Source organism: Toxotes jaculatrix, chromosome 20 (assembly GCF_017976425.1).
Source record: "Toxotes jaculatrix isolate fToxJac2 chromosome 20, fToxJac2.pri, whole genome shotgun sequence".
NCBI classification, from domain to species: Eukaryota; Metazoa; Chordata; class Actinopteri; family Toxotidae; genus Toxotes; species Toxotes jaculatrix.
Window position 1 is genome coordinate 5,382,307 of NC_054413.1, and position 26,769 is coordinate 5,409,075.

Consider the following 26,769-nt stretch of genomic DNA (forward strand, 5'->3'; position numbering starts at 1 on the left):
TTTACAACCGCATAGAAATCTAAAAGCTGAGTATTTGGTGGAGAAACAACAGAGAACAGATGGCATGATGGGACGTGATGAGCGATACCTCTGTGAGCCTCGGTTTCTGGATACAGTGAACGTAGGGCTTGGGGCTGGCTTCTATCTGGTCTGCTCGTATTTTGTAGCAAACGGCACAGTCCATCAGTGGCTTTGAAGTAAATGTAAAAAACAAAAAAAGAAATGAAGAGAATGAGGATGCTGTGGATGTTTTGATAGATGTGAAACGATTGCTTGGACATTTGCTTACTCTGTCATTCCTGAAGGGGCATCTCTGAGGGTTCGACTCGGTTGTCCCTTTGGCACACCTGGTGGGTTTCAGGTAAAAGTGGTGGTAGAGGTAGCTCACGCCGAATCCACCCTGCAAGAGAGCAGCAGAGGTTAATTTCAATTTGAGCTACAAAAGCAGCAAAGTACAGTCTGGAAACCTTCTTTCAAGTCTTCTCATGTTAAGTTAGTCTTAATTGCAAACAGATTAAAGCTGCAGCAAAAAAATAAAAAGTAAATATACCTCAGACATTTGGAGGGTCAAATGATTAAGAAAAAAAAATAGGGGAATAGAAAACAGGACATGTGGCGCTCAGTTACTGGCTGTGGTGACTCCAACCACCGGATGTGCACAGATGTGAAATCCTGTCAACAAACGATCCAGTGACATTTGTACACAGTCCACCATCTGTCGCTGTGTCCACAGTGTCCTTGTACTTTGTAGCTCTAATGAAGACACAGTAATGTCGAAAACATTGGTCTGTGAAAGGTGAATCAGTCAGTGTGGTCCAGTCTACAGCCATGACTATTAGGTGCGTTACCAGAGCCCAATCAGCCTTTCAGAAAGGCAGGCAAAGGAATCCTTTGATGGCAAAACCCATGAATTAAAATGAAAAGACTATGAGTTGTTTACAGGGATTTCTGGATAATGAAAATCAGATTCAAAAGTGCAGTTCTGTCTCGCTGCCCTTTGGACCCAACAGTCTAAACCAAGTCTGCACAGGTGGAAAATTATTCACCACCAGAACCAAACTGCCAAATATTTCTGATATGAATTCTTTTCAAATCACCACTTGTCTTTATTGCGTAAGAACCGTGCCAAAGAATCATTTAACAGTTGTGCAGCGGTTTCATATTTCAGTGGTGGCTTTTCTCAGAGTACATCAAAACCATGATCGCTGCCAATTTGAACTGATTAATTTCTAAGTATCTGACTGAAGGACGGTGGGAATGTGAACTTTTAACTCGAAGACACACCTTATCAGGATTTTGTTTTGATAAAACCAAGCCCCTGTAAGAAATATGCTGACATGTGCTGACTCTAACACTTGACACAAAGCAGATGTGAAAAGTCAGTTAGGAACTGAATTCCCTGAAGGCAGCGTGAGAGTGCCAGACCCTCAGTACCGAACAAACAAGTAAAGGATACAAACCTGAATCAGAGCTTCAGTCAATTCTCTCAATCTTTAAGATTACAGTTAAATATGTGACTGTTTAGTTTTAATGAAATACATAAATACAATCCTGAACACTTTTAGGACTCTTGCTGTGTCATTTCGTCCCATTGCATTCAGATACTGATGTTCTGATCTTCATACATAACATTAAATAAACAAATATATCCTCCTTTATTCTTCATGCCAACAACTGATAAAAAAAAAAAAGCTGATAATAAAATCATGAACTCAGATGTCGAGTTTACCTCAATGTCTGACTTTTCCACACTTCTCAAGAAGCGAAAATGGTGGACCACCCCAGGGTGGGAGTTCAGCTGCTCGAATGCCAGATCCACTCCCTTCTTGTAGCCATCAGGCAGCGCATCGTAAGCGTCCTGGGCTTCGGCAGAATAAAACACAGCCCCAGCACAAACCAGCAACAGCAAGCGAGCAGTCATCTTCCTCGAGTGTGTGAGGAGAGCAGCTGGTCCCAGAGGATAAACTCCCTCCTCTCCCTGAAAGACTGATGGTCACATTTAAAAAAAAAAAAAAAAACAAGTCCTAATTTGGCTGCAGAAGTAACAGCCTAGAAGAAGTGAAACTAAACACACCAAGCCTGACCAGGCCTGCCACTGTTTACTTTTACACCCCAGTTCCCGTAATACCCCAGCTTTTATTAAGAAAAGACACTCTCAGTGGGGGATATCTGCAGGAGGAACTTTCCCGGATACCCTCCTTTCCAGAAATGGAAACACTCATATCCGTTTATGTTATTACAATAGAGGATTAGTAATGCAGGTCCTGGAAACAAGCCCAACATTCAGTGAAAAACCTTTGGTCCCGGACAAATATAAAGGTCAGCAACAACCAGTGGGTGAAGGAACTTTTCTGGCTCCACTTCATCAGCTCTCTTGTTGCATAAACAGGAAAGAAGGTCACTTATGGGAAATTGAGTTTTGCTTTCAATCTCTCTCTCTCAGTGAGTCACTGACTCATTGAAAGCGATGAGTCAGCGCAGAAAAACCTCCATAACCTTAATGTGTTTTTTGACTTGTTGCAGCCTGTTGAGGTGAAGCTAGTTTTACATACTTTGTGTTCAGTTCATCAGTTTAAGGAGTTACACACAGACGGAGAGGGTTTCTGCCTTTTTATGGGATTTCATGGGAACAATAATCAATTCAAATACTCACTCACTCAAATACTTTTACTCACTTTATTATTACTTTGTGTAACTGAGTCTGTAATCTAATAGAATGGCATAGAAATAAAGAACAAATAGCTGAAGACGTGGCACAAAAATCTCAATTAAAAGAATAATAATGAGGTGAGTTTCACACACAAGAGGGTAGTTAACTGCTTCTGGTAAAAGATATCACAGTACACACTAAATGATCCACATGTTTTCAGGACAAAGCGTTCACTTAGTTTGTCTTGATGCCAGCAGAGTCGGAGATCCACTGTTATAACCCATTCTGTTGCAGTGTTCTACTCTCTGCTCCTTCATCTCCTGTCATTCAGAAATAAGGGATGAAAAAAAAGTCAGAAACGTGATCATTCTTTGCAGTGTGGTTTGGGTATCTACAATAAAAGAGACTGACACAAGAAGAGAGTGTAAGTAAGTCAAAAGTGGAACAGACGAACCTCTGTGAGGGCCGGTTTGTGGATGCAGTGAACGTACGGTTTGGGCTCTTGTTCAATTTCTCCTCCGAATGTTTTGTAACAGGCTGCACAGTCTATCAGCGGCTGCATGAATGCACACAAACAAAACAGCAGAGGCAAGTTAGAACAGGCAGTCGCCCCTCACAGCTCACATTTTTTTGGGTCAGTAACAACCGCTCGAAATAAGACAAAACTCACTCTGTCGTTCCTGAACTGACACCCTGTGGAGTCAGCTGTTCCTTTTTGGCACCTGGTGGCTTTAAGGTAGAAGTGGTGGTAGATGTAGCTCACGTCAAACCCAGACTGAGGAGAAAGAAATAAAAAGAAGGAGGGTTAGAAGTGAACAGGTTACAAAAATCCCCCGATAACCCTCTCTGAGAAATCACCTCAGTATTTCATGATTAGAGATTTTCCAGAGGATATAACTCACTCTAAATCACAGGAAACCCCCCCACCCCCACCCCAAGGGATGAGCAAGCACACCACAGCAAATGGTAAACACAGCCATACTGCTCAATACCTCAATGTCTGACTTTGAGAGGCTTCTCAAGAAGAGAAAATGGTGCTGGATTCCAGGATGAGAGTTGAGCTTCTCCAGAGCCAGATCCACGCCTTTCCTGTAGGTTTCAGGGAGATTGTTGTAGGCCTCCTGTGCATTGGAAGAAAAGAGAAGAGCTCCGATGCTCAACAGCAGCAGCAACAAAGCAGCCATCTTTTTGCATGTGTCTGTAGCAGTGGGGGCGGTGTGATAGTGCAACAAACCACCCACTGTGTTCTGTTTTCCAGGACAGAACATCCAGCCCCCTTTTCTTTTTTTTACTGGGAGGAAAGAGCCTGGAAACACAAACTTAGTCAGGTCTCGATTTTGAAACAGAGGATGTCAACAACAAGAAATCTTTGTCAAATCTCCTTCATGACTGTGATCCTTGAAGAAAAACAAAATTGTAATCTAGTTATCAGTCTGGGTAATGTCGTGGTCACTGAGACGGTTTTTTATTAACGTTTTCAAATTCTTTGCCACTGATACTGTGAATTACAAAAGATTGTTGGATAGACTGTTGTTGGAAAGATTATTTAGACCTTAATTCTCTATTGCAGAATTAAAGTCTAAATAATAGGACGAGGTTCCACAGGGTTTGAAAACATGACAGAACAAGAGCCAGGATAAATAGAAAATAACTTTTATTTGTCATCAATATTTGAACCATTAATGTACAAGGGAACATCAGCAATAGCCTCTCGGACTTTGTATTGCTTATGAAATGGATCAACACATCAGATCAGCATTTCACGACTTCGACAAACACTTTGACATAACACAGATTACCTTCACTTCATCCACAGGCACAACAAGCAGACATAAAACTGACATTGTACTCCACTGCCTCCCCCTCATAAATATCCCCTTGGTTGTTATGGCCATGGTGCAGCCAAATGTGTGTGTACATTAGAAAGAAAGAAAAAAAAAAGGCTCTGTGACATACCCCAAATAAATCCTCAAAAAAAAAAAACCCAGCAATAATGCCTCATATTGCAACAGATAAATAATGGGAGAGATGTTTGATTTATGAGCGTCTCAAAAGTGCAAACTATTGTAACGTGTGTCGCCCTTACAAACACAGCAGACACCTGTAGCTGATCACTTCATGGTCCCACAGGCACTTGAGATTTTGTGCAACTTCGAGAAACAGGCACAAGATCACAGCGTCAGTCAGGCCGAAGATGGGGCAGTTCAGAGGGAAACGTAGTGTCTGAAATACGCGCTCGAGAGTAACAGAAGACCGAAAATTTAAGTTATTTAACAGCGTCAAAGCTTTAACCAATTCTTGTCACAATGATACAACACGACATTAAAAAAAAAACCTATTACATATGTTTTTATTTTAAAAGCCTTCCCTCTCAGTCATGCATGAATAATGAGATTGTCTACACAGCTTGTGTGGAATTTGGTCGACAAAGTTCACGAGTGTGAATGAAATGTTTGAAAAACAAAAACCGTGATAAACCGAGGAATGTTATACTATGAAAGATGCGTTAATTAGGCTGAGACTCCTTCAAACACGTTACAGTAAGGAGATTTGAGATGATTGAACTGCAGCTTATCGTTGTGACCACTACACTATTTACACGAGACACAATTTGGCACTTGGATAAAGACACCAATAAATTACAGTGATTCCCATAAACCAAACACACCAGGTGAGACCTCGAAGCAAACTCTACATCAGTACATTAGTGCCCTAAACATGTGCATGGAGACTCTTAGAGTGTATTTATTATGCCACTGTGTGAACTACAAAAATGTGTTGTGATGAGAAACATGATGTCATGGCATTATTGTAATGAGAAATTGCATTTTCATATACTGTTTTTTTCTTTTTTTTTTTTGGTTCATCATCATCATCATCATCACAGTCCTGCAAGATCTCCCTCTGCTGGTGATCTCAATGTACTACAGGTACAGAAGTTAACATAAAAGCCCAACTGTTATCTAAACTTCTGCAAAAACATGAACGGTGAAAGGACAAGCTAAAAAAAAAAAAAAAAAAAAATCAATCAATCAAAGATTTAAGAAGCAACTAAAGCAACACTGATATTTAAGGGATTTAAGGAGATAAAATGATTAGTTAAAATACAGTCATTGTTCAGATTTGGTGTCTTGATAAAAGTGCTACGAGCTTCAGGAGGCGGGTAAAGTGATCGGCTGTCTACAATAAGACAAAATGAGGAAAAAAACCCCTCTTAGTATACCTTTTTATTTCCTTCATAAGGCGCTTGGTGAGCTTAAAAAAGCGACAAACTAGACGAGCAATAACTATAGCATGATAACATAAAGGAATGTATCCCATATATCCTCCACATATTCAATGTGAATCAGAGCAACCTTTCAGGGCTAAAAATGAATCAGTCTTGCAAATCTATCTATTCTTATCACATGAGCTCGAGATCACATCATTTGATTTGGAATCTCTTGTCCCCTGAAATATATGTTTTTTTTAAAAAAAAAAGTACATTATGAGTGAACGCACACTGACGATAGTTTGATCTCCTCGGTAGGATTTCAATGCTTGTGCCACAAAGTGCTGCTGACCACTCTGATAAAAAGCTACTTAAATAGTGAAAAGTTTGACCCAAGTAACAACCAACCAACACCCCTGACGTACTGTACGTTCATGTCCTGGTGATGAAGAAGGCTGGTGGCGCACAGTGATGTGGCATCAAATTCCTCGGTGAGTGTTTCAAGTTGGAGGGACTCCATCGCTGCATCCCAGATGTTTAGCGGTAGTGATTGGCGGATTTTAGTGTCCACTAAGAGGAGTTAAGCGGTGATGTGAGGGCTCGTCGTGGGCTACACAGGCATGTGCATCTCAGAGTACTCGTCGTGACACTCGCGTTCGTCAAACTTTGGCTCTGCGTCGTCCGCATCCAGCTGGAGAGACATCAGAGTTAGAACATGTAACCACTGGTGCGGCAACTGTGTGATCGCATTGGAAATGTCTCTGCTTGATGGCACAATTAAATACAGGAATAAAGAAAATACACGTTATTTCCTTTAACTTTGTTTTCTCACCACAGGGCTGAAATTATAGCCACATTGCTGCAGCTGCAGAGGTGGAGCAGGTGCATGAAACAGCAAACTGCTCTCCCCTGTGGCAAACTTACACATGCCATCTCTCTGGCGGTGAAGATGCGGCGCAGCAGGAACATCTTGACAGGAATGGTGAGTATGAGGACGAAGGGGAAAGCCAGAGACGCCTGTGTGGACATAACAGCCCAGAGAACTGCCAAACACACCAGCTGGATGCAGGTGAACAGATGCATGCGCAGCGTACGGACCTGCAGGAAACGAAAGCCCCCAGCAATTTGACGACGTTACTTTGGGCGCCAGGAAATTGTTTTCCACAACATTTAGTCAACAGATCCATAAAAAAGTTAACTGTACGTTGCACGCTTACATTTTTATAGCTTTAATATAAATGACATTTTAAATCGCCACGGGCGTCTCACCTTGCGCACATAGGTGTGGTCAGGGTGATACTTTGGCGGCATAAGCAGCAGCATCATTCGCTCTGTTAGCTGGATGCCATTGAGAGACATCACTCCCATGTAGAGGAAGATACCAAACAGCACAGCCAGGGGGATCTGACGCAGCAGGTCGCCTATTACAATGGATAAGCCTGCACAAAAAATAAAGAAACAAAAATGCAGTTTTAAAGGAAGTTAAAGGTTTAAAATGCAACCAGGACTCAAGTGATAAAGAAAAAAAGAAGTAATGAGACTTCAGCGTCTGCCACTCACCAACCATGATGGCGACCAGGAGCCCAGTGACCCTCTGCTCCTTCACCTCCTGGATGCGGGGCTTGTCTCCGGGGGCGACGGCCTTGCTCATGACGGTGAGCGCGTTGACGTGGGTCACTGAGCGGACGGTTGCAGCGGCCATCCACGGCAGGCCGAACAGTGCCGAGCTACCACCCAGCACCACGATCAGCAGCAGGTCCAGATGGAAACCAGAGCCCTTCACCAGCATCCGCTCCTTCTTACTCACAATCAGACTGCAGGAAGTGGGGGGGGGGGGGGGGGGGGGGCCACACACGTGAACAACAGGGTTAAGTTAGTGACTTAACGACCATTCAGAATGTCACGATAGCACACATCTCTGTCACAATGTGTTGTTCTGATGATGTTCCTGTTTAACGTGGGTTACTCACGTGGTGATCTGCGTCTCCATGAAGATGAGGATGAAAACCAGCAGAGCCGGCAAACAGCAAGCAAACATCATCCAGATGGGGAAGTTTCCGTCCGAACCCAGGGGACTGATGATCCAGCCACGTTTACTGGGACTCGTCACTGAGAAACCTCTGGGAACACTCAGTTTCTACAGAGAGGATGAAGACAGGACTGAGTATGACGTGATAATGAACGTGTGTATCGTGAAAAGTCAAAGGTCAAACGTTTACATGAAGACTCAGAGGCAGCATTTGAGTCTTACTTGTGTGTATGTGTCGTCTATGCTGTAATCTACCAGGACCATGATGAGGATGGCGATGGGCACCCCAAAATCTCCAATGATCCTGCGAAACTACACACCACGAGACAGTTTGACAAATCTGTACCACAGATTAATATTGTGGCTGTATGACTGTATAACAACAACAAATAAATAATATATAAAAAGAACAGTTAAATAAATATGGGGGTAAATATTGCAGGACCGGTGTTTTAAGGTGATTTTAGATCCTTACCCTTCCAGGGAAGAACGCACTGTTCTTGAACTTGCGCAGGTAGAAAGCTATGAAAAACGTTCCGGCCATGAGGACCAGAGAGAGCAGAGCAGTGTTGGGCTCGCCTCGGTCCTTGGCCGTCACAGACAGGCTGCTGTTGCTCAGTGAGAGGGTGATATTGTCTGTTGAGGTGCCCTCTATTGTGCTGTTGTCAAGGGAGCAGCGTCTCAGAGGGTGCTCCTTAAAAATCTGTCCGATGACACAGAGGGTTCAAATTAACATGCAAGACTTCGCCAATGTACACGCACAGAGGGATTTTTGCCACGGCCAAACTTTTTGGAAAATGAAATTAGCTCATAGCCAAATGGCTTTCAAGTCTGTGCCATAAAACCCTAAAAATAGCACGGCCTCCAAAACCATAAGCCTGGATAATAGTTAAACTCTCAATCCATTTAACTTTCAAGGCCAATCAATCACAGAGGATTTCAGGTGCACTCGTTAGAAAAACATACTCATTTCGACCCCGAGTTTTGAATATTGTCCAAAGATTAGTCTGTTCAGTTTAGTGTCAGGGAAGTAATCCCCCAGCGTGCCAACAAAAAGTTTTTGTAATCAGGAGTTGTTATTTCAGGTCTCAGGTGTACCCTGCCAAGCTTGATGAAGGTCTCGCAGATGAAGATGAGGGAGATGAGGAAGGAGAAGATCTCTTGGGTGAAGCGGGAGACGAAGCGGACCAGAAAGCTGCCTTCGAAGGCCACCATGACGATCACGATGACGATGAGCCAAAATCCGATCCAGACGCGACCAGTCAGGTACTCAATCTCATTCCATTTGCAGAACTGTTTAAACACAGATCCATTAAACATTATTTGCGCTTTATTTATGAGTTCTGGGCTTTTTAAAGGAATAGTTTGACATTGTTGTCATTGAGTAGAGACACTGTTTATCAACCTACACTGTAAAAGGCCTCCTCAAAAACCAGTAAGGGTCCGGAGAAGCCCACAACCAGCAGTGGCTGAGCTCCGAGCAGGCAGAAGATCACACCCTGCACTGCTGTCGACACAATCAGCTCAGAAACACCAATCAGACCTTCCGTCTTCTCACCTAGCAACAGGCACACACAACTCATTAAAGCCACGATGAGCACAAAGGTTCATCAATGCAACCATCATTACAAAAACATGAAAGGGATTTGCCACGAGGCAATAAAGGGAGAGTTGAGTTTCCCCGCGTGCGACTCACCCAGTAGGCCTCCGAATGTTATGGCTGGAGAGAGGGCAGCAAAGTAGATAAAGATAACAGCAGCCATGCACTGACTGTTCAGGGCATCCTTGAAGTCGCTGACGTACTTCGGATAACGTCGCCGCACGTCTCGTATCAGCCCACCAAAGGGGCGCCCTGTGCGCTCTAAAGGGTCGTCTGACTTTTTCAAAGGTGTGAGGAGGGCCTCTGGGTGACGGGAGAGAGCAGATTATCAGTTAAATTTAAAATGTCAGAAAGTCACGTGACAAACGTTCAAATTTCCTGAGGAGAAGTTTACCTTTTTCTTCAAGGCTTTTAGGTTCTTTGGCCAACAGTTTGACCTCCTGCTCCTCCCTCTTACGCAGCATCTCCCTCTGGAAGCGAGCGACAGAGCGCAGCAGCTCATCCCCTCCCATCTCCGACGGCGGCAGCACGATGCTGCAGTCCAGGAAGCTGTTGATGGCGTTCAGCAGGTCCTGCCTGTCGTCCGCCAGGTAGGCTGCCTCGTGGAATTGCTGGATGAAAATTCAGCCACAAATGTAAGCTATGTGCAGGAAACCCACACATTTTATAGAAACAGAAATCTGTGTGTGTGTCTCGCTCACCTTGTCAGACATTAGCGTGGAGATGGAACGTCCTATCTGGTGGTAGTCCATGCTGGTGGTGGGGGGTCCCAGCAGAACAAAGAGGAACCTGACGGGCACAGGGACCTCTAAGACGGACTCCAGCTCCACCGCTTCCTGCAGTCGCACAAACGCCATGGTGGGCTGCTCCAGGAAGTCCACACTGCCTAGAAGTCAGCGAGGCATAACAGTCAAATTAAATATGCAGGAATCGGAGTAATTTTAAGTTGTTCGGGTGTGATTTAAGTGGTAGTACGTGTTCACATGAGATGTTTTATTTCTTTCAAGGTGTTAGCGACTCACCTACGAGGACAACCGTGGCCTCCGCATTTTCAGGAATCTTCTCCAGCAGCTTCAGCTCATGTTTGGACTTGGACCGATGCATACCGGGCACCAAGTTCGGCTCCTTCTGCTGAAAACGAGCAACACAGGAAGTGAAATCGGGTGAAAGAAGATTACTTGTAATTGTGATTTTTGGAAAACACTTGAGTACAAGACTTACCTGTACCTCGTTCTTCTCCATGTCGATGCGAGTGTCTGTGTCCCCCGTAGCCTGGATGGTGCCCATGAGCGGGTCGGTGACAGACGGCTCCGGCTGGTGGGTGTGGTTGGCACTGTTGTGGTGTGTTATCAGACTGCCGAGGCTGGCTGCCGAGATGTTCCTGGGGAAAGGGCTGCTGTGCTCTTTCTCATCGCTCGGGTGACTAGGGGAGGCAGGGAGAGGTAGAGAGAGGGTGAGCAGGAGGAAGAGAGGCAGTGACCAGGCATGAAGCCATCTAGTAGCAGGAAGCGTGTAGCAGTGAGATAAAAGACAACTTAACATCGGCTCCTTAGAATTAGCTTTGAAAACTTTAGCTTTGTGTTATATATCTTTTAAATAATACTGTAAATTAAAGGCAAAAATGTCCAACAATCACCCGAAAAAGTACCAACGAACAATTTTTCTTATTCCTGATTAATCTGACAGTTAATTTTTGGATTGGTGAATTGTTTAGTCTATGAAACACCACAAAAAATTGTCAAAACTTTTGAAAGCAAATCTCTTCTGAGAGCCTGGAATCTACAAACATATGGCACATTTTTCCCACAGTTTTTCTTGAGAAATTACTGAAACGATTAACCGATTATCAAAATAGCTTCTGACTATTTCCAATCAATCGGCCGATCGCTTCAGCTCCAGGCTGATGCTGTAAGTCACCTGTGTTTAAGCAGCAGGGCCCTCAGGACGTTGGCTCGGTCCTCAGCTTTGATCTGATCAGAGATGATCATCTGCTCCACCACCTGATGGGCGATGCCAGGCAGTGTCTTCTGGTCCAGGTCCAGCAGCACCGCACCTGACACACACACACACTGAGTTCAGTACCCTATGAACTGGACCACTGACCTTTTGGCTTTAAAAATGACATGTGCACACTGAACTCAGTTTCTGTTTCTTACCGTGTGAGATGGTCTTTCTGAGCTCCAGCAGACTGCGGAAAGACAGAGAAGCAACGTGAGGTTTCCCCCAGCGATCCGTCTCCTCCTCCACATCTTCCTCAAACTTGATCCAACGAGCCGTTTCCTTCCACTGCATCTCCTGGTTCTTGTCCATGGTCAGCTCGTTCAGCTCCACAAACACCTGGAAGCATCACACAGGATCACACACAGGTGTAGGTGAGACGCGGATACAGAGAACATCCACACTGCCCAGACCGAACAACATGCGTGTTCAACTTCATAGCAAAAGCACTTTGTATTTCGCCAGTTGATTCAGTCAGTCTTGGTTTAGTGGTGACAGCCCAACATCAGAGCTCCATGCTTACTGGGATACCAAGTGATTTATTTAAACTCACTCAACATGGAAGAGAGGGATATTTCCCTACCCTAATGTTCAACTCAGAAAAAGTTGCATAAAAACACAGAAAAACAGACACCTAAAAAAAACTTACTACTAAAAAGGCAGAGGAGAGACAATCTGCTGTGCGTCTCTCAACTCTGTCAGCATCAAACATCTGTTAACAGGTTATTCACTGAACACCATGCAGGTCAGTCACAGTCCTGTGTGAAATGACAATCAAAAAAAAAACCAAACAGGCTGTAAAATCCCCTAATTTGGCGTCATGTGCCATCACACGCCTGCTGCATGCCTGTGAAATCACGCTCACACGAGTCAGACCTGACTCTGGCTGGTTCACCCAGCCTCACCTTCTGGTACCGAGCCATTTGACCGGAGTCCATGTCCAGCAGGATGCCTTCTGGCCGCGAGGCAGAGCGGTACAGAACCACCGGCAACGACTGGAGGAGCGAGACGGTGCAGGAGAGGACTCAAACACTGATACAGCCGCACAAAGGATGGGACCCCCGCTTTTACACACATATCCACAGGTAATTCTTCCACATGACACTCACACACACACCTGACAGGGACCTGTTGTTTACCTGGGCTGCTGGGGGCTCGGAGCGCTGTATGAGAATGTGTGTTAATAAAACATAACTCTCCCTCTCTCAGGAGCTCCCAGTGTCTGGTTACCTAAGCTCCTCTCTCTCTCCGCTTTTTTCCTTTCCGCGCGTGAAAGGAAAGAACTCATTCATTCATTTTTAATTGTGCCCTTCCCTCCCTGTCCCTTCCACAAAAGAGAGAGGGCTGCGCTAAAAGTGACGGGAGGAAAAGACGGGAAACATTTCCCAGGACTTGCTATGATTTATGGTCAAATTTGTGGCAACTAGACAAAATCTGATGTGGAAAATTAAGATTAAAATAAAAACTTAGACTTAGCTGTCATGGCAAGTTATGCACGTCTTGGCTTAATTTCTACAGAGGATGGATGACAAGTGAGGAACGTCTCACCTCATGTGGCGTTCGGTCCTGCTTGCGGCTGCGAGTGGTCGGCTCCTTGTGGTCTTTACCAATGTGCACCACTTGTCCCTTAGTGCTCTTTCTGACCAGGTGTCTGCGGACGCCGGGAACATCTTCAAAGCGATGACCTGGTGGAGCAAAGCAGAGAGGAGAGGAGGGGTGAGATGTGCTGTAGAACACAGCTGAGAAACACACATCACGTCGACCTGCAACACGTTGACCTTTCACCCTAAGTTCAAATCTCAGCCCACCAAGTCACAGAGGGCCAAGTGGCTTTGCTTTTGTTTCTGTGGACCCACAGCACGGAGTAGGGTTACTCATGCTGGCAGCACACCAGACATCGAAAAGGACGTGGAGAGAGACACTGGATGGCACAGATACGACACGACACTGTTGTCCTATCAGGTGTCATAAGTTCAAAGATCAACGGACCTGCTGTCACTCTGATCATAAAATTTTTTTTTACCATATCAGAAGGACACAAAAGCTGAGAAGCAAGAACAGAGCAAGAGAAAATCCCCTCATCAACACCAGGTCTCTTACCTTTATCACCGGCTGTAAATTTTACGTAACAAAGGCGGAAGCTTTTGAGAGTCCTCATCAATGTTTTAACTCATTATCTGAAAACCAGGTGGGCCTGGTCAACACTGGTCAAAGTCGCTCCATGATGTGTTCGCTGGTGTGTGAGCGAAGTTCGGGGAAGACTTTGGAGTAAAACGGTGCCTGGCTGACATGTAGCTCTCGAAGGAAGAAGAAGAAGGTTCGTGGCTGGCGTTGGCACGGCCATCTGACTACATGACCCCCTTGCTGCTCGAACTGGAGTGTGTGACAAAGTTTTGACAGATAGGAAAAAGTTGCGATTCCCTGACCGGCTTCTGACCCCACGGGGTCTGAAACTATCAGAATGCATCAGCGAGTAAGAGGTGTTAATTCACTCGGGTCGAACAAAAGGGGAGGGACAGTGATCTAATAATTCCTATTGTTGAGCAGCAGCCAGAGACAGAGACTTTCCCAGGATGATTTACGGTGGCGGGAAGCAGATAAAAGAAGACAGAGAATAACTGGAGATGAACCTGTGGGGAGGCTCGACTCATCGTCACTAAGCCTCATAATGACCAGACGCTGTATGTGGACGTTATCGAGCCAATAGCTCAGTCCACAGCCTCTTTATTTTGCCTCTGAGTCTACTTAACTCTTCCCTTTGTTTCACTGCTCTAATAAAAGGTTTTGAACTTAGATCCAGGTTTCACAATTAGCTACCATGATGGCCCGGGCCTGGGTCCAGGGGCCTCAGCTGACAGCGGGAACGGCTAATTTAATAATGCGGGCCTGTCTGCCACACTCTCTGATAAGCTGCTGCTCTCTGCTGAGGGGTCGGCTCCCTGATGTAAATCTCGCCGGCCCCCGAACACAACCCCACGCTGGGCCGGGGGCCCGGGAACGTCACAGGGCAGCGGGGAGCAGACTGCAATGCAGAAGGGACTTGAGGTGGCCCCTGCCCTCACACTGACGTTTCTGGAGGAATCTGGGCATCGACAAAGCCAAGACCTCATTACTGTTGCTGTCTAATCGCACGACTACAGCACAGAGGTAATGAAGCTATAAAGAACGAGAGGCTGAAAATCATAAAATACGCAAAACACCATCAGAAAGCCACACATGCTGGAAAAAGTGCTGCGGCAGGTAGCATACTACGCATTTTTAGAAACAGCACAGTAACGTAATTGGCCATCGAACCAAAGCAATGAGCTGAAAGACACTAAAATGCTGTGTAGAGCTGGGTGATAATTAACATGACTTCAAGGTGACAACAAGTTAAAAACTGAACATTTTGAACATATTTCACATAAAATCACAGGTTTATTAATACAAATGCCCTCGCTGCTGGTTGGGACATGCACGTAAGACCACAGACTAATTACTTTAAAAACATTTGAAGGCACAAAATATAGAGACTGCAAAATCGGCCAAGTGACATTTCATCTATACTCACTCTTGATGCCGTCCAGGTCAGCGGAGGCCAGTGTCTGAGCCTCGCTCTCGTCAGTGGGAATACGTTGGTACTTGGCCTGCTCAGCTCCCGTCATGTTGCCCGTACGCCGGCGCTCTTGCAGGTCGTAGCTGCGGCTGGCGGATGACACCCGGGCCAGCGGTATGTGTTCAGGTGGCACTGGCTGGGGAGAGGGGCTGGAGGTGTCGGATAAGACCGGCTTACTAGATGAAAGCAGAAAAACAAGACAAAGCAGCAGCTCAGAGTTTGTTTTTATGCTTCTTTTTCTTTAGCTGATTAACTATTTTCACCCAACATACCTTAAACATGCCTTTAAAAATGTCAGGTTACAAACTGTACATTTAAAAAAATGACTTTTCACAAAGTATTACATGCCTTAAAACCAGACACACACCTTTACTGCTCTTCTTTATAGTTCATTTCCTTCTTTCCTTAACACACACTCATTTAAATGTCACAGGAACAGTACCTCTGCTCTTTAGTTGCACTGATTGGCTGGTTACCATCACTTGATCCAGGTATTAGACCCCGATTATCCTTCTATAATATACTCGCTTCTCACAGCTCAAAACATGCAGTTTCTAAAATTTAAATACTCAAAAAAAGGTAAAAAAAAAAAAAAGTGCAAAGACAAATCCTTTAAACCACTTGGAAAATAAACAGGATAAACTCACCGTCCTTTAAGTATCAGTTCTCTTTTCCCAAAAACTACTTTCCCTCAACTTTCCTCCTCTTTTATCAGGATGTTTCCTACAAACAAATCCTCTGCGACGGCATCGCTCTCTGATAGACTGAAAACAAGCAAAGTGCGCAAACGCAGCTTTGTCCCGGCTCAGATTAAACCTTCATTAAGTGGAAAACTAAATGTCATAGGTGGATCCTGGGGCAGCTGAGGTGTGTTGTGTCCTCTAGAGCGACAGGTGATATATGGGTCTGCGAGGAGGGGATTACTCTGGTCCATCAGATCACTCCCAGCAGGCCCACTGGATGCCTGAGACATGGTAACGTACAGTGTGTACCTCTCTGACCAATTAAACGTGCCTGAGTGAGTCTAACCCAATCAGAACAGCTGTGAGAACACTTCAGCAACATGGCAAAAACATGCATTATGCAATCATCGCAGCAGGTGAAGCATGATTATAAACCTCGCGGTCTCTCACAGCAACATCTCTGTTTTTTATTTACTCCAAGAACAAGGCTCGACTCACTCTGTGGAGGTCGAATCTTCAGTATCTGCTCCGACGCCAGACTGTGGCACAATATCAAGCTCTCGGGCTGAGCGGGGGCTCTCTTTGCCACGTTTGGCCACATGGTCTTCATCCGAAAGAAAGAACTGTGGAGGGGATACAGAGTGTGAGAGCACCGCTTACAGTGAGAACAGGCAGCGAAGCCAAAATTCAAGCCAAGAAGTTCTGTGGACGTCACAACACACACGGTCAAATTCCATTAAATAGAGGAATTTGGTTGTAAAAAGTTAATTTAATCAATTCCAGCAAACTGTGCTGGAGATTTCGTAAATCCTGTTCATTATCATCAAGCTTATAATATTATTAATAAAGTCAGTCTGGAAACTAAATTTCCTTCAGTATAAAAACATCAAAGTTAAAGGGTGAAGCTGAAGATGCTCCTCTCCTTATCCTTATCTCCTTCTCCTAATCTAAAAATCTATACCCCACTCAGTTCACGTGCTCTGTTGATGTTTGTTTTCTCCTTTCCTGCGGTAAAATGCATTTGAATTACAACAAATAAAAAGTGACAAAGACAATGAAACAGACAATGAAACAGAAGCTGGAGCCAAATGATACTCAAAAAGAGACGAGAACAGTTAAATGAAAGATGAGTCGCTTATCTCACATATGTTCTATAAATTATGCAGCAGTGAATACTATTTCATTACATTCTGATCAGGTTAAATCTGGTCCTGTTTTGAGAAGAATAACAGCCAAACATGAAACCCACTGATGAATGATTAAGACTATACTGAAATATTCATAGAGGAAAATATGGTAATACTACAACAGTGAGTGAGAAGGTTGGTTATCAGAGCGTGGACTATGGCTGTTTGTACCGCAGCACATTCCTGAACGCTCACTCACCCGCTTCTTAATGCAAATCGCCGCGGAAATAAACGGCTGCTTTGACTCCTGCTCTCTATACCCGCATTAATAAGCTTTCTCATTAGAATACGTAAGGTCAGTATATAAAAGCAAGCCAGACTAGAGCTTGACCAATATATCAGAGGGTGTTTTTATCTGCTAATTACAGTGCAATTGGACAATAAGTGGAATTAAAGGACATGATACAATACTGAGCTGAAAAAGATACTGAGAATATTTTTACTGCAAGATACAGAGTAAAAAGACTAAGGCAGTCAAATAACTACCTCCACATCTTTGACTCTCTCTGAATCAGACAGAGCAGAAGTTGTCTCCGTCCCTTCCTCCTCCTCTTCCTCTTCATCCTCTCCTTCCTCTATGGGGCCACTGGTGGGAGCAAGGCTGCTTTTGTGGTCTTTGTCCTTCTTCCTTTTCTTGCTGCTCTTCTTCCTGCGTCCCTCGGGGGGCAGTTTGGACAGAGGTCGGTGGATGTGGTGGGAGGAGTGACGGTGGTCTGCGAGGAAGATGGATCAGAAATACAACACAAAGATGAGCTGCTGCCAGTTTTTTAAAAATTTGACACATGTCCAGCTTTGAAGCCTCTGAGTGCTTACATTCAATGTCCTCCTCATGGTAGTTGTGGTGCTGCTCATCAGGTACGACAGCGGCAGGACTAAGGATCTGCTCGAAGCGATGGACGCCCAAAGTTTTGTTCAGGTCCCCATCGTCGTCTTCTTCTGAGCGCGGAGTCCCGTGTAGTGATGAGGCAGCAGGAGCCTCTGGCTGCAACACAAACCACAACAGAACAAACACATGAATAAACAGAAACACAAAATGAAAACAATGAAAATCCACTGGCTGATCAGGAATATGGAGATTCAAAGTTTCAACTGAAGTTTCAACACTGAATAAATAAAATGGACATTATAAATGCAGACAGGTTACAGTTTATTGCAGGTAATTTTTTTTCAACACAGTATTTACTCAAAACCTGGGAAACAGCATGTGTTTGCCTTTAAATGAAACCAACACTAGAGGGAGTTGTGGTGCTGTGAATGCTCCACAGTCAGGGCATCATATGACGAGTCCTCTCATGCATGCATTCTTGAAAATAAGCTTTAAATTGGAAACAATAGCCATGTGCTTTGATCAGTTTACTCTTTTTCCATGCTGTGGTGTGACAGGGATCACGTGGGTGATAAGAGATCTGTTTTCTTGCAGCAGGACACGGTGCCCTGCTGCGCCCTGCTCTGCCGGTGGGATGTTGTGACAAGGATTGTCTGGAGCGATACAGCAAGTGGATCTACTCCAGCTGACAGGATTCTGCCATAGACACCTCACAGCGGAGCAAATGTTGCTATGACTACCGCGCAGGTGCCTCGGATCCTGCGGCGGACCCTTCCTGTGGCAAAACTCAGGGGCCACAAGTCATCTGATGCTCCCTCAAGTGGTTCTCAGGACGCCCAACATATCAGTCATATATTAGGTTTTCCTCAGAGCTGCAGGGAGCCGCAGAGAGCACGTGATGAAATATAATTACTCTTCTCCCACCTGAAGCTCCTGCTTAGTTTTGTGTCAAACTCATACTTTAGTTTCAGCTACAAAAAAAAAACCCCAAACAAATAAACTGTAATGCATTCATAACTGCAGCTGTAGACATTAATTAAATAAATATACTTAAATAAAATCCAAAACATTCTCAATGATTAAACCAGTGGCTCCTGATCTTCAGGGAAATCAGTTATTAGCGTGAGATTGCAACTCTAAACTTCGCAGATGGTTTCATTTAAATTGCTGTTTGTGACCCAAAGAGGTAAACTCATCCAATGTTGCACCAAAAACGCAGAGAAAATTCCAAGATTAGAGAAAATTCCAAAAAGATGAATATGAATTTGTGCAGTGGGAATTTGTTTTTTCTTCTTTCCTAACCCATTACTCCCACAGGCTGGGACCCACTGGCCTAAACAAGGCAACTGTATATAATTTAGTTAAAACAAGCTCCATCGTAACTTATGGGTGCTTCAGTATAATATAATAATATAATATAATAATATATAATAGTAAATCAGTCACAGGAATCATTTTTCTGCAGAATTTGTACTTTCACTTCCTGATACGACTTTCATACTGTTACTTTTTCATAAGATCACATTTCTTTTCTTAGAAATAAATCTGTAACAAATATAATTAATCAAAATAACGTCGCATAAGGAACAAAAACTGGGAGCTACGTACACATATGATTCAAACCAGCTTTATATTGTTCACAGCTCCTTCTCTACAGCTTCAGATACCACTGCGTCATGTACAAAAGTCCTGGATGTTCCACTTTTAACACATTAAGCTCATCAAATCCATCAAGACAAGAAAACGTAATGCTCAACACATGTTCATGAATTAAGGCATGTCCAAAGAAAGTGTGGAAAACTGATTCCCATGACCCACACAACCGTGCAGTTTATAACTCTGACCTGCTTTTACATGCCACACACAGGTGATAGAAGCAGAAAACCCTGCTCGGGGCTGGAGACCAGCAGAGACTTATGAGTAAAAGGAGACAGGTCAGCTGCACATTCAATATTGACCCAAGGTTCAATACCTCCTAAAGCTTTTTTTGTTTTCCTCTGACAGATCAACGAGAGACTCAAAAAGAGGAGTGAACAAACTCTACTTTTATCTCAGTGACCTCCAGAACAAACCCCAAAGACAATTCAGCTCTTTATAGCACATGTAACACTGATACTGAAAGTGGAAGAGCACATTTCTCTGAATGGAGTTCAAATTTAAAATGGCCTAAATGGAAAATGTGAATCTTTTAAACTGCAGACATCGAGCTAAAATTAAAAAATGAAAATAAACTTTTGATTTCTGTAATTAGTTAACCCTGTGTCCACATCACTACCTCAGCACTTAACAATATTTAATTAAAGGACTGATCGAAAAAGTTGGAGTCCACGTATCCTCACCATATGACTGAAACCCTCGGAGTGCTGCTACACAATCCGGCAGTTTATTTTTATAGAGCTCTCATTCATATCATGGTTTCACAGTGAATCCCCAGAGGTGGGAGAGATGTGTGAGGGATCCTCAAGGAGGTGAGAGAATTTTCCACAACCAAAACCATGTGCAAAAACAAGCAGAGGAGAGCCGAGTAAAAACAAAACCAACCAGACGACGAAGAAAACCTCTGACTACCAGCGTTATCTTCTGACTTCAGCAAGGAGTTTCAGAGACTTACCTCGCTCATGGCAACGTGAGCTTAATCACAGTCAGTGGTTTTTGGTGGCAATAAGCGTCAGAGCCCTCCACCATGACAACACTGAAGCTCTGACCCTCAGCACCTCTATTAAGAACCGCAGGCAGGAGAAATCCCTCTCCCCCTGCTTATCAAAGCCTCGTGATACCCTAATCAGAGCCCATATCGGCCAACCTGCCACCTTCACCAGCCTGCTCATTGTGCCAGGGCAGAATAAACAAGACTGTCATTCTAGCTTTGAGGACAAACGCTGCGCTAAAGGACAAGCCGTGTTTGAACAGCCAGGAACAAAACCTCACACTGACATTCATCTCCACATTTTAACTTTGCCACATGAAGCCTAAATATTGACCAAGGTGCTTTTAGTCAATGCGCCTTGAAGGGCAATGTGAATGCATTGGAACTAAACATCTCACACTTTTCAAAGGATGTGTTTCTGATGGCTAATATTGACCAAAGACATATTTAGAAACTGGAATGAAATGTCATTATAATGTCGTGTGCCCCATTGAGGTTAAAACCACAGATGATTAACTTCCACATGACAAATGGTTAAAAATTTGAGCTTGATGAGTTGATCAGTGAACATAAGCACTACATTGCTTAACTACAATAAGTCATAAACCAAATACAACAGCTGTGTATGGAAGATTTCAAAATTAATAGACATATTCAGCCTATCCCACAGAGCGTTCTCATCTTTTCTGAGCACTAATCTTGTAATGGCGATCAATAACACTCCCAATAATAATTTGAATTTATGTTCACTTATGGGAGGAAGCTATGCCGGGAAGCTAATTCTCAGCATTTACCCAATAGACACATATGATTAAAAACAAAAACAATTTATCGTGCAATCATGCTTTTGAAGTTTTAAAGAGGAGCGTGCATGTGCAGTGGCCTCACGAGGTGGACACTCGACAGCGTGTGGAGGCTGCAGAGGGGATTATCTGTGTCGTGAGGTAGGCTCAAATCCCACACAGTCAGCATCGGAGGGGAAAGGGTGAGATAGGCCGGGAATGTTGTAGTGGTCACGCCGTACTGTGTGGCAGATGAGTCACTGCATCGCTGCATATCTTAACATAAGTCTGCGAGGAGATCCGAGTGCACAATATGCTCAGGGTTCCTGATAAAGATTATAAGCAAGGGAGTTGTAACCCAGTTCTGTCCTGGGCCAACTGTGCAACCTTCCTATTACATCATGATTTAAATGTTTTCCACTATTTGCTCTGCTACAAAGACCTTCCCCCATTTCATGTTATGCAAACAGGGTTTTTAGCAGCCAAACAAGGGCAGATATTTGCCTGAGATAGTGTTTTTACTCCGTAGCTATATCTAATTTAAAGACGTCCATCTGATAAAGTTTTAAAATTGAGTAAGAAGGGTTCTGCGGAGGCGGCCAGATGCACGTCACAGGAAGTACATGAGGTTAGAGAAGTAGTAACATGTAACAAGTGCGAGGTGGTGCAAACCTCCGCCCTATCAGAGGTGTGACAGCTCACTTCCAGACGAAGACTGTCTCACTGAGAGTCACTGATACACTATACTATATATGGATGGGGACATGATGACAACATATTTTACATATTTTGGGCTCATGACATTATGAGGGCCAGTACTTCCCAACCTGGGGGTCGCAAGGCCCTCCTAAAAAGGTTCAGTTAGTCAGGCAAAACACAATTACTGGCAACTTGTCTCTTTTCATATATGGAAAAAAATCTGCTGAACCACAGTTTTATCTTAAGATTATCTGGATATTTTCGCTGGTTGATGAAAAAAAAGAGAAGAAATGGCTACCACAAGTGCTCAGTGCTCCCTCGTCAGGAAATCTTTCGTAATCCACCTGCTGACATTAGAGGGTCTGTAACTAGTGACACATTAAGATGACATTAGGTAGTAATTATTACCTTGGATTTCTAATACCTTCGGAAAAGTCATTTCTGAGCTGTTGACAAAGTAAAAGTGCATCTCAAAAGTTCAAGAACTGGACTGAACATTAACCAGCTACAGAGTTTGTGTTGAGGTTGAATTTACCTAAAGAAACAAAGTCAGGCTGCATATAGGCTCAGAAAATCTCTATTTGCACTGTTTGGGATTACGAGCAGTGACACACTGGGGGTGATAAGAGAAATACTGAATGTCTCAAACACAAACAGAAAGCTTTGGACCCACATGTTACGTTGAGTCCTCTATGATCAAACTAAACAAACTCACCTTAACTGCATACAGACAGTCCATCAAATTACACACAGTATAGCTGTAGCCTAAAATACAAAAAGATCGCTGTAATGTATTTGCTTTTTCCAGTGTCTAAAGTAAACGCTAGCAGCACCGGCCACTTTTATAGAACCTGTTTCCCATTTCAGTTAGGCCTCCGTCACATGACCGGGGCAGATCTTCAGGGTAGGAAGAAGACGTTACTGAGTTTCACAATGTTAGCCCTTAAATCCAAACAGGACTATCTGAACTCTCTCTGACCACGCATGCACAAAAACACACATTGTTAAGGAGATAATAATTAACTTGACCGAGTTGGAGGCAAGAGAACAGCCAATAACTGCTGAGGCACTGTCATACAGCAAACAGCTTTATCTTTACTGAGCTTCTTGATCACCAGGCTACCTGTTGGCAAGTCTTACTATTGCAAAGTCATATTCTAGTTCGCTATATCTCAGAAAGTTTTATAGCAGTTATTTCTGGCTGTAATTAGCAATAAAGACATGCAGCTACTGAACAGGTTTAACAGCTTCAGGATGTCAATCAGCACCTTCACCGAGAAAATTATAGTTCAAGGTGGGCAAATTTAAAAGGGCCACACTGTAGGTCTTTGCACCATGTTCTGAAAATTAAGAAAATAAGAAGAAATAAAGGGGCGAAAAAGGCCACACACAAAAATAAATAAATAAAAAGCTAACAAGTGGCTGTTATTCTGTATTAAAACAGGGTAAAATAAAGCATTAGACATAGTTCAATCCAACTCTGTGGCCTTTCTGTCATCCTGCACATCTTCCTCACATTCGCATTCCTCACATTCTCTGCCCGAACTGCTGGGATTAGATTTCAAACTTGGACGGCACTTATGTTGTTTATGTCCAGCGAGGAAGCCCCTTCCAGATTCCATGCAGGTACTGTATATGCAGGTGTTGTCAGTGCGGCCACACCGTTGTGCAATGGAAAAGGAAGGAGCAGACAGAACACTGACAAAAATGCAAAGCTAAGGAAAAGCAGGCATTTCCTAGTTTGGCGCTGCAGTGAAGAACAGAGCAGCACCGCTGCAGCCAGCTGAACATCAGGACTATTTGAATAACAATATGCACTCTCACTTTATCTCTCTGCAGTACCAGAAAAGGTCCCTCTAAGCAGCCTCTACCACCTGTTACTGAGTGGAAATTCTCTTTTTTTTTTTCCCCCCCCAACAGTGTGCAACAAACATCACTATTTCCACTCACCTACACATTCAGCCCACAGCACGGTGAACTATCATCAACTTAGATTGTTGATAGCCATTCTGGGAAACGTAGGAAATCCTTAACTCGAGTAAAAGAACATGAGAAAGGTTGAGAAATGTGGGTAAATCAGTAAAAAAAAAAAAAAGAAGATGCAATACTTATAATTCCTGGAATAAAAATCCAGCATAATAATTCCTGGAATTCATTAACCATTGCACACTGATGATATGAGGCAATATGAAACTATTCATCTGGATTTTTCCTTTAAGCCTGTGATATTTTCTGCTTCAGGATCTTGATGGCCCTGAGATGAGCTCGTTGAGAAGCTCTTGAGTTCGAGGAATGCTGCTTTCTTTGGCTGCTGACCAGCTGCCCTCCCGACTTTGCCGGTCATATTTATCACATCAATCCCACCAGCAGCCATGCAATTATGTTTTTCATTATCATGTGCCAGGATTATTTTAGTGTTTCCAACACTGGCAACCCGTCGACTTAAAGAAAAGAGGAAGAAAACCGTTTTAGTTGTGGAACCGTTGACGTTCTCCAGTGCTCTAATGAAAAAGGGGATTTCAGCGGGAGCAGCTTCCTGCGCAGATCTGAAGTGTTCTTAAGCTATTCTGAACTTTTTTTTATTTTTACAGTCAGAAGTGCATAGGCAGGGAATTGGCTCCACGATGTGACTAGATTTGTACACACACATAGCTCTGGAGGGAACAGCACGTCCAAAATACACACTCCAATGCCAGAGAGGACAGAGAGAGCTGATGCAGCAGAAATGTGGGAGAATGTGAACTGAAGTAAAGGCAAGTTTGGAGCCGAACAGCTACAGTCTCATACATGGAAAGACCATAATCTGGTAATTGTGAGTGTTATCTCCTCCTCAACAGCATCTAACCTGGTTTTTCCACCAGGGTCACCTACTCTGCCTCATGTGGCTGATGACGCTGGAGCCCGACCCGACCGGACAGACCAAAGACTTTCTGTGTGCGGCCGTGTGGACTTACACTGTGAATAACCGCTGCCACGGCATCTGTGATCTGGCTGGGAGCGCTGGGGTTGCTCATGGCTCCGCAGTGGAGTCGCTGCTGGAGAGGATCTGGAAAGCTGGGTTTGGATCAGTGCGGCTTTAGCCCTTCTCTTTCTCACTGGGACTCAGACAGCTTTTGGGCAGCATAACCTGGAGACACACAGAGATCCAGGAGTTAGTTCACATGAAGCTGGAGACTTACAACTTGAGGCAAACAAGAGTGAAATAGTTGTGGGCAGTAATCTCTGAATATGAAGTACAGCCAGAAAATACAAGGATGGTGATATATTCCAGCACATTGGATTTGAAATGAGGTTTATGTACTGATTTTCAGCTTAAAGGATGTTCACATCCATATTTGGGGAAAAGCGAGGGACTTTTAACGCAGTATCCACTGCAGCCAGAGTATGACCATAAACATACAGGCAGGGCAATGAATGAGTTTTTAAGGTCAGACAGAGGACTGCTGTTCAACCAATCCTGTGAAGGTTAGACTGAAGGCGAAAAACCTCCTGAAACAGGCGAGAAGTGAGGATTGGCTGCAGTGCAGGTCTGTGCGGCGTGCTGATGCCGACGATAGCTCATAGAAAAATCAATAACAGCCAAATGTTATTGAGCTATTTCAGTCCGGACCAAAGCAGAGGATCGACTGATAAATGCTGTCATCCTGAGAGCTACAGTTCCGACGTGGCTAATACGGGCTGTGATTCACACACAGTTTATCTGACTTGGATGCAGCTATCTTAAAATTAAAGCAAAGAGTCAGCACTTTAACATCACCAAAACTCAAAGTCATCAAAATACAAAACACAAAGCAACATGCTTCATTGTCCTAACACTGCCTGTACTGTTGCACGTAGTCGAACTAAGGAGTAATCCACAGTTCAGGATTTCCTGGAAGCCTGACAAGTACCTTTGAGTCCCCTGGACCACACTTAAGCAACACTAACGGCTTGAACTGCAGGTCACAGTTAGAAGTTGGAAAAACTAGAGAGAGTTACATTATACTTCAGACATAATGGCAACAGCGGCAGAAGGGGTACATACCAACAGGTTTTTATAAACAAAGACACTCTCGTTTTTCATTTGTAGGATTCATGATTAGAAGTCCTGCAGCACTGCCATTCAAGGTCATTAACCATTAGAGTTAGATAAGCGGCAGATAACACGGCGCTAATGAGTAGAGGACCCTTTGATAAGCGGCGGCACGTGCCCCAGCCAACCTCCACCTCTGTCATTCCTGAATCTAAGTTACATAAGAAGATAAGAAAAATCCATTATCACATAACTACAAGAATCCAAGAACAACTGACGTTCATTTTTAATATTTCCTCACATAAAAAACCTAATAACTCTAATTAATTGTTAATAGAAATAATTGTTGATAATAATTATGATTGAATTAGCAGAAGCGTATAAATTGGTATAGTTCAAATGCCAGAGGATGCTTTGTTAACCACGATATATTCACAGTTGTTTTGATGCATGATTCTGGACAAACTGTCCTGAAATCTTACTCTGTGTGTGTCTCACGAGCAACATTATTAACAGAACAACGATTTTCCTTCAGCCTAAAAGCAGAGGACGGCCCTCCTTCGGTTCACTTTTCAGAGTCACACTCCAAAGGCTCTAACTGGCTCTCTGACAGCAGCTATCAAAGACGCGATAAGCACAATCATATCAGTGACCTTGCTGACAGCGAGGGAGTTTCACAAATTATGTTTCACTGAAGTACAATCAATGACAAGAGATGCAGGAGTATGGGAGCTGGACAGAATGAACTTGCATTCGGACGTGGATTAAACAAAGACATTACCGCAGAGACCTGAAATTGAGAGCAGACTACACACTGTTTTGGCAACACTCTTCGTTTGCTCTGCCCAAC

General features: G+C 43.8%; 1 protein-coding gene across 4 annotated transcripts in view; it reads right to left on the reverse strand.

Moving 5' to 3' along the window:
• Positions 1-4,287: 4,287 nt before the first annotated feature.
• Positions 4,288-26,769, reverse strand: part of slc4a2b (solute carrier family 4 member 2b) — a 32,391-nt gene continuing 9,909 nt past the window's right edge. For 2 of the 4 annotated variants that reach the window (XM_041066166.1, XM_041066163.1), the window contains 23 exons: positions 24,862-25,034; positions 17,767-17,935; positions 17,440-17,666; positions 16,265-16,389; positions 15,039-15,259; positions 13,037-13,173; positions 12,394-12,483; positions 11,647-11,827; positions 11,408-11,543; positions 10,712-10,913; positions 10,513-10,621; positions 10,192-10,376; positions 9,885-10,101; positions 9,587-9,793; positions 9,300-9,448; positions 8,989-9,183; positions 8,366-8,593; positions 8,113-8,202; positions 7,832-7,998; positions 7,422-7,675; positions 7,131-7,300; positions 6,786-6,959; positions 4,288-6,552 (listed from right to left, as the gene is read on the reverse strand). In XM_041066166.1, coding sequence (XP_040922100.1) covers positions 6,472-6,552; positions 6,786-6,959; positions 7,131-7,300; positions 7,422-7,675; positions 7,832-7,998; positions 8,113-8,202; positions 8,366-8,593; positions 8,989-9,183; positions 9,300-9,448; positions 9,587-9,793; positions 9,885-10,101; positions 10,192-10,376; positions 10,513-10,621; positions 10,712-10,913; positions 11,408-11,543; positions 11,647-11,827; positions 12,394-12,483; positions 13,037-13,173; positions 15,039-15,259; positions 16,265-16,389; positions 17,440-17,666; positions 17,767-17,935; positions 24,862-24,921 — 3,774 coding nt within the window. In that variant the 5' untranslated portion in view covers positions 24,922-25,034 and the 3' untranslated portion in view covers positions 4,288-6,471. The remainder of the gene's footprint in view (positions 6,553-6,785; positions 6,960-7,130; positions 7,301-7,421; positions 7,676-7,831; positions 7,999-8,112; positions 8,203-8,365; positions 8,594-8,988; positions 9,184-9,299; positions 9,449-9,586; positions 9,794-9,884; positions 10,102-10,191; positions 10,377-10,512; positions 10,622-10,711; positions 10,914-11,407; positions 11,544-11,646; positions 11,828-12,393; positions 12,484-13,036; positions 13,174-15,038; positions 15,260-16,264; positions 16,390-17,439; positions 17,667-17,766; positions 17,936-24,861; positions 25,035-26,769) is intronic. The other 2 variants (XM_041066168.1, XM_041066167.1) reach the window with 2 other exon arrangements.